At 44.0% G+C, this 10,442-nt stretch overlaps 2 protein-coding genes across 4 annotated transcripts; both read right to left on the bottom strand.

Moving 5' to 3' along the window:
- Positions 1–1,178: 1,178 nt before the first annotated feature.
- LOC120905186 (zinc finger protein 311-like) lies at positions 1,179–2,381 on the bottom strand. The gene is made up of 2 exons (XM_040316048.1): positions 2,136–2,381; positions 1,179–2,070 (listed from the first exon to the last, which is right to left on the bottom strand). Exon 2 carries the CDS (start codon positions 1,855–1,857, stop codon positions 1,396–1,398), a length of 462 nt encoding a protein of 153 aa, XP_040171982.1. The 5' UTR covers positions 1,858–2,070; positions 2,136–2,381; the 3' UTR covers positions 1,179–1,395.
- Positions 2,382–5,269: 2,888 nt separating this feature from the next.
- LOC120905177 (DNA ligase 1) lies at positions 5,270–8,828 on the bottom strand. 3 transcript variants are annotated; one of them, XM_040316032.1, is made up of 5 exons: positions 8,710–8,828; positions 8,545–8,634; positions 8,091–8,249; positions 7,588–8,022; positions 5,270–7,516 (listed from the first exon to the last, which is right to left on the bottom strand). In XM_040316032.1, the coding sequence occupies exons 1-5, from the start codon at positions 8,727–8,729 to the stop codon at positions 5,620–5,622; spliced, it is 2,601 nt and encodes an 866-aa protein (XP_040171966.1). In that variant the 5' UTR covers positions 8,730–8,828; the 3' UTR covers positions 5,270–5,619. The 3 variants fall into 3 exon arrangements, with proteins under 3 accessions (XP_040171966.1, XP_040171967.1, XP_040171965.1); XM_040316033.1 differs by having other exon boundaries at positions 8,091–8,246; XM_040316031.1 differs by having other exon boundaries at positions 8,091–8,483; positions 8,710–8,735.
- Positions 8,829–10,442: the final 1,614 nt, after the last annotated feature.

Raw genomic sequence — 10,442 nt, 5'->3', positions numbered from 1 at the left:
CCGGAAACCGAAAGCTGCTTTATGTTTTTGTTCAAAAAATACCTGTATTCGTTTTATTATTTTTTCCTGGACTTGTACTGGGTGCTCTCAGTTATAATTTTTCGCATATTCTTCTTTTTCTTCTTCTTCTTCTTCTAATCTGACACCCAAATTTTTCGGTTGGTCCTGGCGCCGTCAGAAACCGCCAATGGGGTTTTGTCACTCTGTTTGCTCTCTTTTTGCATACGTAATGTTTAGTGAATAAAAAACTTTAGTTTAATTTGTTTAGCTAATCATTGGCAGTGTGTATCCTTTTCTTTTTGGATACATTCCACAAACAAATATCTCCGTCTGATGTTTTGGAATGACGAAAGCGGAATGAGTGATGCTAACTTTCTAACTTTCATAAATAGTTGTGTGCTTAACAACGCTGTTGGGTTAGTTTCGTTGTACCAGAGAGTTCAACAGACTCTCTGCCTCCGACATGTTTTGCTCCATTACTTTCTTCTACAGACAAGGGCACACTTTTCATGCTACTCTTTTGTGTTTGTTTCTTACTCTCGGACTAAGAATAAGTACACAAAATTAGATTGTTAAGCAATTACACAATATAAATAATTACAGGGTTTACCAAGTCACTTTGCGATGTGAGCTGCACAATTCATCTCACTTGAGACGTATTTCTATTCTGACGTGCTACTTCATTTGGCCCGAAATAATTTTCTATTCCGCCGCATTCATTTTCATCCATTATATGAAGCCTTTTCACAGGGGATGTTAGCAGGAGCCGTCCGCGATGTTTACATTTTTTTTCAAAAATAAATTTTTGGGCTTTTAGTGCTGATTTGTGATACAAGTATGTTGTTTAACAAAGAATAGAAGTTTATCTTTGCTCCGCTGTAGCATTATAGCCGAAAAATGGGTTATTCTTTGAGTTATTAGCAGATTTGACTGAGCAGGTTCAACTGCTAATATCTCAACGAATAATCCATTTTCGGCTAGAATGCTACAGCGGAGAAAGATAAACTTATTCTTTGTTAAACAACCTTATCACATCAACTAAAAGCCCAAAAATTTATTTTGAAAAAAAATAAACGCGGATTGTAATGAAATGTGGATGGCAGAAATTCGGGCAAGCAGCACGTCAGCATAAAGCAAATCTGAATGGTAATGCAGCTCCATCGCAAATGACAATCAGTCCTGTTCTACTTAATCCTCTTTGAGTAATCAAACACCTAACTGCGCGACTAGAGTTGTTTTATGATGCCAGTGCTGGCAGTCCGCAGTTTAAATACAACATAACAATAAAAGCAAAATTAACGTAGTAAATAAAAAAAAAGATAAATTGCCAATTTTAAACTAGTGCTTTAAAGCTTTTTGGTGAATAAATTATGAGAATGGACCAAAAATTCCAACTCAGAACAAATCATTAACTGCCGGTACACCGTGCCATTTAATCCTCCAGCACTTCCTTCCTGCGAGATCATCATCGTTGCGGTGCTCGCAGTTGGTTGCCGGATGCTTCTCGGCCACGTGTCTGCGATACAGTCGCTCCTCGCGAAACGATTGTCTGCACTGCGCGGACACGTACCTTCGGTCCGTATGCATCTTCCAATGCTTCCTGATAGCACCCTTGGTGGTGAAATTCTGCCGGCAGATCTTGCACTGATTCACCTGGCAGTTTTCGATCCGGTAACAGAGCGATGCCTGCGCAACGGACACGCTGTCGCGTTCTCGATCCGTGTGCGCACGGAAATGGTGCGTCAACTCTGCTGCCGCGTAAAAGCTTGCTGGACAAACGAGACACTGGTACGGTCCCGGCAGCTCCTTATGCTCCAATAGATAGTGTACCGGAATGTCGCTCCCGCTATTGCACATCCCATTGCACTCTTGGCACTTTCGCTTTTTGTTTGCCTTGTTAAAGTGCACCGTTTGGATGTGAACGCTCACATTTCGCGCTGTTTGGAAGTATTTTTTGGGCACGCAATGCTCGCACTCAAACTTATTTCAATTCTGCCCGTTGTTTTCTGCTTGGCACTCGGGTGAAACGGATCGTTCCTGCTCACAGTCCAATGCCACTGCCTGCCGCACCTGCAACGATCAGGTGCATATGGTTTAGATAGACGCACATGGAAATCATTTGCACTGTCACTTACCATGCGCTCCTCCATTGCTTGCGCGTGTAGCAACGTTGGTGGAAGTTGTCTGCAAAACTTTTTGCTAAACGAGGCGCACTTACGGGGGTGCTAGGGGTAGTTTGGAAGTGTTTCCATCTAATGTTAGTAGCGCTCGCAAGCAAAAATCCTGCAGACAACTTCCCGGAGATGAGCTTGGCGCGCAAACAGTACTGCAGCCCGCGCAACGCAACTGTATTCTGACGGCGATTGCGTAATGCACCGGTTCTGATCTTGTTGCACGCAACATTGTTGCTGGCCCAAGGTGGATTTAAAAATATCAGATGGTGCAATCTGGAGCATTTTGACAATTCGTCACTTGACGTAAGGTCCCCGGGATTCAAACTTTGTTTACATTTATTTAATTTGTGCATATAATTTATCTAGCCCAGTTTTTCGATTAAATATTCTTTCAAAATATATTCTGGGACTTGGGAGCTCGTATTTAACATTGAAACATAGATTGAAGTGTGTTATTTTGTGTTATTCAGTGAATTTATTTTATAATTCATTGTGTTTTCGACATTTTTGAGGATAAAAACTAAGAAATTATTATTTTTTTCAATTTTCACATTAATTTCTCATTATCTACGAGCCGCATGGACAATTTAAGTGACAGTAGAACTCTTACTCACAGGATTTTACATATCGTGCATTAACAAGTCATCAAATACTTTGTTCATATATCTAATTTTTTTCGATGAAATTAATATACATACAAAAATGCACGCAGTAACAAAGAAATCTCTTCCATTTGCTATGCTTTGTGTGCGGAAACCATTAATTAACCCTATTCCAGGCAACCGGCTACCCGGGTAGCCAAATCGATGTTGATTGCTCATTTCTCTGATTCTAGAAATCCGATTGACTTTAAATTTGGAATATGTGTGTAATCCACAGCCATCTTTTACTGGAATTTTTCGTAGAATTTTTTGAGTATAATTAACCTGTTTTTTAGAATTAAATTTTTCAATACCCCTATTCCAGGCAACCGGGCTACCCGGGTAGCCAGCAACTTTGGAAGCTTATAACTTTTGAATGCGTAATCCAATATTGGTGCAATATTCGGATGAAAATTAAACAAACTAATGCAGTTTCTATAACTGTTCATAGATTGGTTCAACTCTTTACCGTTTTTTAGTTATAGCTTTTCAAAGTTGACAGGATTTTTTTGAAAATAATTACAAAATGTGAAAAATATTTTTTTCAGTACTTTACAAAATTTTCACAGCAAAATAGCTCCAAAAGCTTTGAGAACTGTATGTTACACGTATTGTGTAAATTTTTCAGAATTTTTCTATGAGCCATAAAAAGATAAAGGAGTTTTGATTTGAATAAAAACCGTTACATTACGACCCTTGCTGGTAGAAAGACACCAACATCAAATAAACTTCACACTAATAGTTTTATTTCAGTGTCTTCACAACATATAATCAACATAACTTACCAATAGAGACCATTTTATCAAGTTTTTGTATTTGTCGCAGATGTGCATTTTATAAAATTATTATGCCCACTGTATTGTAACGGTTTTTATTCAAATCAAAAGTCCTTTATCTTTTTTATCGCTCATAGAAAATTTCTGAAAAATTTACACAATACGTGTAACATACAGTTCTCAAAGCTTTTGGAGCCATTTTGCTGTGAAAATTTTGTAAAGTACTGAAAAAAATATTTTTCACATTTTGTAATTATTTTCAAAAAAATCCTGTCAACTTTGAAAAGCTATAACTAAAAAACGGTAGCGAGTTGAACCAATCTATGAACAGTTATAGAAACTGCATTAGTTTGTTTAATTTTCATCAGAATATTGCACTAATATTGGATTACGCATTCAAAAGTTATAAGCTTCCAAAGTTGCTGGCTACCCGGGTAGCCCGGTTGCCTGGAATATGATGTATTTTTGGTTGGGTTAACGGTTTTAAAATGACGTAAAGTCTCTCAACTATGGCGACCCCCCAAAGGCCCTTATCCACCACCTGAAATGTTTAATCCATCTGGCTGTCAGTGTAGGTGAAATTTTTCACGATACATCTACACTTGTAGCAAAACGCACCAGAAAACAGAAAGGTATACTTTCTCACCCCAAATTCTCATACGGAAATCTCAGCACAGGCGCACAATTTCAGAGCACAGAAGATTACACGGTTTATGTGTTGTGTGGTGTTACGTCCGGTGCATGGTGGGGCCTTTGTGGCGAGGGAGGGGGATTCGAATGCCATGCATAACGATTAAACGTTAGCAAACATGTATTACAATTATTTAACTTAAATGCTAACACGCTAAAACCCTGTCCACCGGCGGCATGTCTGTGTGCGATCGCTGCCGCGATCCTCGAAGTAGGTCGATCGATTTTTCACGTACGATCGCTGCCACCGTTTGACGTTTGACCGGTTCAACCCAAGGTGTATTAAAGAGATCAGGTGGTGGAATCTAGTTCATTTCTATCTCTCAAACACTTAATTTTTTACTATTTTTTTACGTACCTCAAATAATCATCAACTTCTCGAGTTGGGCAAATTAGGATTGACGCGATTTTCTGTATACAGTCATTATCCGATATACGCTATCGTACGGGACCGAGCGCAATAGCGTATCTCGAGTTTTCGCGTATAGCGGATTTGTATGGAAAAATAGTTTACACTACCAGTTCGAGGGTTGAAAAATATCCCCACAGAGTTTTGCATTAAAGTTTTTGTTGTAAAACAGGTATCTTTTGCACAAATTCAATGCAAAATGCAAAAAGAACATTAAGGAAATTCAAAAAGAGCATAAAATATTTCAAAGTATCAAAATATTTTCAAAAAACACATGGAGCTGTCAAATTTAGAGCAATCGCGTACTGCGAATTCGCGTATATCGAGTATCACGTACTGCGGATAATTGCTGTAGTGTATTTTATGGTTTACAGTGTGTATAGCCCCTGATTGAAATATTTCACGATCGTGCTTCTCCTGTGTTGCATTTGCTCTGTTGGCGGAATTTGCATCCAAAATGCATTTAAATCTGCATGTTTTGTAAACATCTTAACCACTTAACATGAATCACTTAAATTTTTAATAAGGAGTAAGTTCAAACATATTATTTTTTCACGCTTAGTAGCAAAAAGGTCATAATGTGCTAATAACTTGGCAAGTTTCATAACATTTTTGTAGCAAATATATGTTTGCCAAGCATTTTATTTTAAGAACATAATTTAATTTGTTACACACCTACACTCCACCTCACTACACACCGTTACAAATGTAATATGCAAAAAAAAGACCTATTTTATAATGAATGTTTAAATGTCTGGCCTTGCGCGCCACTTTCAATTGATTGTGTTGATCTAAGCCGAAAGATGTTACACATTACACTGCATTTTCGTACCAACGTGCGATACTATCAATTTACACCATCGTATCGAACTATAATTTTAACTACACAAAACACACAAACTTTGCACCAAAACCATTACACAACCGCTTCAGTAAAAATCTTCCTCCACATCGCGAGCATTGCTTCCGGTCTGGTTTTTAATTTGATCCTGGTTCAGATACATCTCCGACACCTGCCGGGCGCTCGTTGCGTCCGTCACGCCCTTGTCCTCGCGCACCCGTATGAAGCGCGGAAAGCGCAGCGAAATGCCCTTCTCCGGATCGATGATGCCGATGCCGGCCCGGTGCACCGGGCTGAGCGACAGATCGGCACACAGCACCTCCCACACCTGCACCGGCTCGAACCAATCGTCGGGCACGACGTTCGCCTCATGCCGGTAGTACGGTTTCGCGGCCGCTATCACGTGCGATCGGAAAAACTCCGTGTGGCGCTGCAGATCGTCGTCGGAGAAGCCGGTCCCGATCTTGCAGATCGTCTGGTATTCCTCGTTCTCCTCGTCGTAGCAGGCGAGCAGGAAGCCCCCGTACGTGCCGGTCCGCTTGCCCCGGCCCCGGTAGCCCCCGATCACGACCAGATCGAGCGAATCGCCCACCCCGGTCAGGTAGTCCTTCTTGAGCTTGAGCCAGTTGCGCGACCGCTTCGCTATCTCGTACGTCGCCTCGCGGGCCAGCGTTTTCACCATCAGGCCCTCGCAGTTGCCGCGCACCGCCTCGTCCAGGAAGCGCTGCAGCTCGTCCAGATCGCCCGTATCGAGCCGGGTCGCGTACTGCCACTGGCCCTCGATCTCGCGGAAGTGCCGGTACAGCAGCTCCCGCCGCTCGACGAACGGTCTCTCGACCAGCGGCTCCCCGTTCAGATACAGCAGATCGAACATGAACACGCACACCTGCACCTTGATGTCGGCCTCGTTTGCGTCCTTTCGCTTGCGGGTGCTCAGCACCTGGAACGGTAGTATCTGCCGCTTGTCCGTGTCCCACGCGACCGCCTCGCAGTCGAGGATGGCGCTCGCGACCGGCTCGGTGCGCGTAAACTCTAGCCGCGCAATCACGTCCGGATACTTGCTCGTGTTGTTCTCCTGGTTGCGGCTAAAGATCTGCACACTGCCGTCGGCCAGCAGATGGATCTGTGCGCGCTCGCCGTCGTACTTCCACTCGCACGTGAAATCGATCCCATCGAACCGCTGCAGCACCTCCTGCACGCCCTTGGTCGGGTGGGCCAGCATCGGCTTGAGCGGCGTGCCCGGCTCCATCGGGCAGTGCTCGCTCAGCCGCTGCACGCCGTGCTCTAGCAGCACCGGCACGATGCGATTGTAGTTCGGGCACTGGCAGTAGACGGTTTTCAGCGCCAGCGCCACCTCGTCGACGCGTGCCTTCACGCGCGCTTCCGATTCGCCCGCCAGCGCGTTCACTACGGGCGGATCGGCGTGGGGCGGCGTAAGGGCACAGGCCTGGGCGAGCGCTTGCAGGAGCGATTGTTCCGCGACGCCGATCCGCAGCTTGCCGGCGAGCGAACGGATGATGTAGCGTGACTCCGAGTGGCGGCAGGCCACGAACATCGACTGGATTTTGTCCATCTTTTTCGCCATCGAGGCGGACCCGGTCATGGAGGCGATTTCGCGCAGCTTGCCAAACACCACCTCGACCGAGAGCGGCGCCGGGCGGAACATTAGATGCTGGCTGCTTTTAGACTGTTCCGCCACCAGACCCAGATCGCCGGTCGTTTGTGCGTCCGCCTTAATCTGCGCCAGACTGCGGCCGGTGCTTTGCGCGATCGCTTTCATGAGCGAAAACTCGGCAATGCCAAGCTCCACGCCCTCGTAGGCCGGTGCGAGCTGGTTCAGGCAGAGGTACACGCTGGCGAGCAGGTCGCGCGGGCTGAGCAGTATCACCGAGCGGAAGTAGTTCGAGAGGATCTCGATCATCCGCAGCCGGCCGCTCGTTTCCTCGATCATTTGGAAGGTGCGCGCGAGCGCCAGGTACGGTACGCTGGAAGGAGATGGCACGAGGAATTAATTATACTGTAACATGTAAATGGTACGTTAATTTTAAAACCTTACCGGTCACCCTGCTTCCAAAATGCGTCCTTTAGTGGGTGATAGTTTTTCTTCGACGGATCGTACTTGGACCCATCGTTGCCGGACGACGCCACCCCACCGGTCGCACCCTCCGACTCATCCGGCTGCTTTTTGACGGAGAAGAAAAAGGAACGTGCCGCACCGTTGGTCGGCTTGGCAGGAGCGTCCGGTTTCTTCTCTTCCGACGGCTTCTTCTCCTTCGTCGGTGATGGATTTTCCTCCTTCTTTACGGTGGTGGCTGCTTTTGTGGAGGATTTTTTCGTCGTTTTGGGTGATGTTTTCTTCGCCTCTTTTTTCTCCTTCCCGCTGGCGGGTTCTTTTTTCGGGCTTGTTTTCGGTTTTGTTTCCTTTTTCACACTTTCCTTCGGTTCTGCTTTGACGGCTTTCGGGGATGGTGGTGATTCTTTCTTAACATCACTGCAAAACAATTCAAAAGTGAACGGTTCTGTGCGGCTCAATCGATAAATCAAGCGGTAAAATCATACCTTTTCTTGGTTGCTTTGCGATCCTGTTCATCCTCACTGCTGCTGCTGCTCGACACGACCCGCGACCGTTTCGCTTTCTTAACGGCTTTCACCGGCGAGTTGGAAGCTTCGTCATCTTCCGGTCCGATGGAGCGTTTGCTCGCCAGTAACGAATCGCTGCTGCGTACCGAAATCGTGCGCCGGATAGAATGATAGGAAGAAACACAGTTTAGCGTCAATGCGGTGCGATGATTGGTGTACGTAGGGAAGGTTTGCATATGGTTGGCCAATGCTGTACTGCTTTGGTATACGATGCTGCGGTGGGGCAACCCCAGCAACGATGGTCCCAGCTTCACTAGATTGCGCAACATCATCGCGCCCCGGACCGCCACCACCAAAGTCTACCAGACGTACCTACATACACGTCGATGAGTACATTTTTATGGTAAGGTGCCGCAATGTGCTCATTACTTACCTTTCGGGAGATTTATTATTGTTTTCCGGGGTTTGTTTTGCTGCCGCGCTGGTACCATTCGACGGTGCTGGTTTCTTTCCAAAAAAGGACCTACAAAAACGCAATTAGCAATTAAGTTTGAGGCTAATACACAGGTTCGAATGTTTCGATGAATGTTTTACTTACAAAATCGACTTTTGCGACATGATTTTACATGAAAAACTAGGGAGCAACGTACACACGACCGTAGATAAACAAGGAAATATTTTGGCCGATGACGCCGGTCTTTACGCGCCACTGTCAACGGATGCGTTGACAGCTGCTGTCAAACCTTCGTGCGAATGGTGCAAGGTTGCTATATGGGCAAGCTGTACACAACTTGAGTGTGTTGTGAAGGTTGCATTTACACCTTGCGAGGCAGCCTTTCCAATCCAATGTGGATCGAGCATGAGGACAAAAGTGATCATTATCTTTTTTTAGTTTTTTTTATAGAGACGTTATTGTTGTTGTTTGATTAATTATAGAGTCTTTGTTTCTTTTAGACATTCGTCTCTTATATTTTTATGAAAACTTTGAGCCACTTGGCATCATTCGCCTCTTTATCATTACAGTCGGTTCCCAAGATACACGGTTTTCGGCTTACGCGGACTCGGAGATACGCGGTTTTCTGCTTAAAAGCCAGAAATATTAGCAAAATCTGCATGAATCATATCAAATAAATGATAGACCGTATAAAAGTACTAAATTAAATCAAAAACTCCGGGTAATCAACAGTATTTCCCAAGCGCCACAGATTAAGCTTAAATGACTGGAAAATTTAATATCCATAGAAAAAAAATGAAAGCTCCACAGCTTCATTGGTTTGATCAATAGATGGCGTATTAAAACTGATTATTATATTGCTATCCTTTTCTTGCAATGTGTTTCGGCAAGTTTCATCTTATCATGACCTATATAGCCATCTAACTTTCCGAGCAAAAATCTATATGAATGGTCGTGTGGTCAGATACCCTAGATTCTAGTTCTAGTGATGCATAACTTCAATGCGAAACCATACAACAGTACAGAGGAAATGAGAAAGCTCTCCTCCAAGCGAGGAAGCTCAACTGGTTGGTTATCCCACAAACAGATGGCGCCACCAGCTTTTTTGCTATTTTTAGAATGCATGAGTCGTTTGCCGTCTGCTAAACGAAGTCTTTCTATATTCCGTTTAGGTAGAGTGCTTGAGTCGTTTAGAAGCCGTTTAGTGGTCGTTTAGTGGATTTGTAGCACTTGGGTTTAGTCAAGAATCGTGAAATTCGACTCTCGCGGATATTCGAGTTACGCGGATTCGTCGGGAACGCAGAAACCGCGTAACTCGGGAACAGACTGTACCTCTTGATGAATTTGCTAAGCGCCTGAAGGTATGCAATGTTATTCTCTTAAATAATTTCTCCTACATGACTGAGGTAAACAACGTGTTTCTTCATGAAAACTGCTAATTACTTTAAGCAACTCGTTTTACTCATTAGAAACCAATATTGAAAAGATGTGAGGTGTGATTAGATTAACAATCATTAAAAGTGTGTCAAAGAGAAATGTTTCCTCATGTCAAAATTGTAGAGTGCTGAAAACGGTAATTAATTAAACGGTAAACCAACGACACACTTAGTTTTTTTAATCATACCTAAATAATCCTTTTCGAAATGTCCTCAAACATCCCATTAAACAACTCCTTAACTAATGATGGAAAAAATGAAGTTTTATTCGGAATTGATTCCAGCTAGCCCCGAAGTTTTCTGGATTCGATTCCGGATAGTAGGTCCGGAATCAGTTTCCGGAATCGATTCTGGAATCGGCTCCGGAATTGGTTCCGGAATTGGAATCCAATACAGAATTAGCTCTGGAATCGGAATTGGCTTCGAAATCAGAATCAGTTT

The sequence above is a fragment of the Anopheles arabiensis genome, chromosome 3, assembly GCF_016920715.1.
Source record: "Anopheles arabiensis isolate DONGOLA chromosome 3, AaraD3, whole genome shotgun sequence".
In the NCBI taxonomy this organism is placed as follows: Eukaryota; Metazoa; Arthropoda; class Insecta; order Diptera; family Culicidae; genus Anopheles; species Anopheles arabiensis.
Note: the sequence above shows the minus strand (reverse complement) of the source record. Positions and strands in the feature narration are given on the sequence as shown.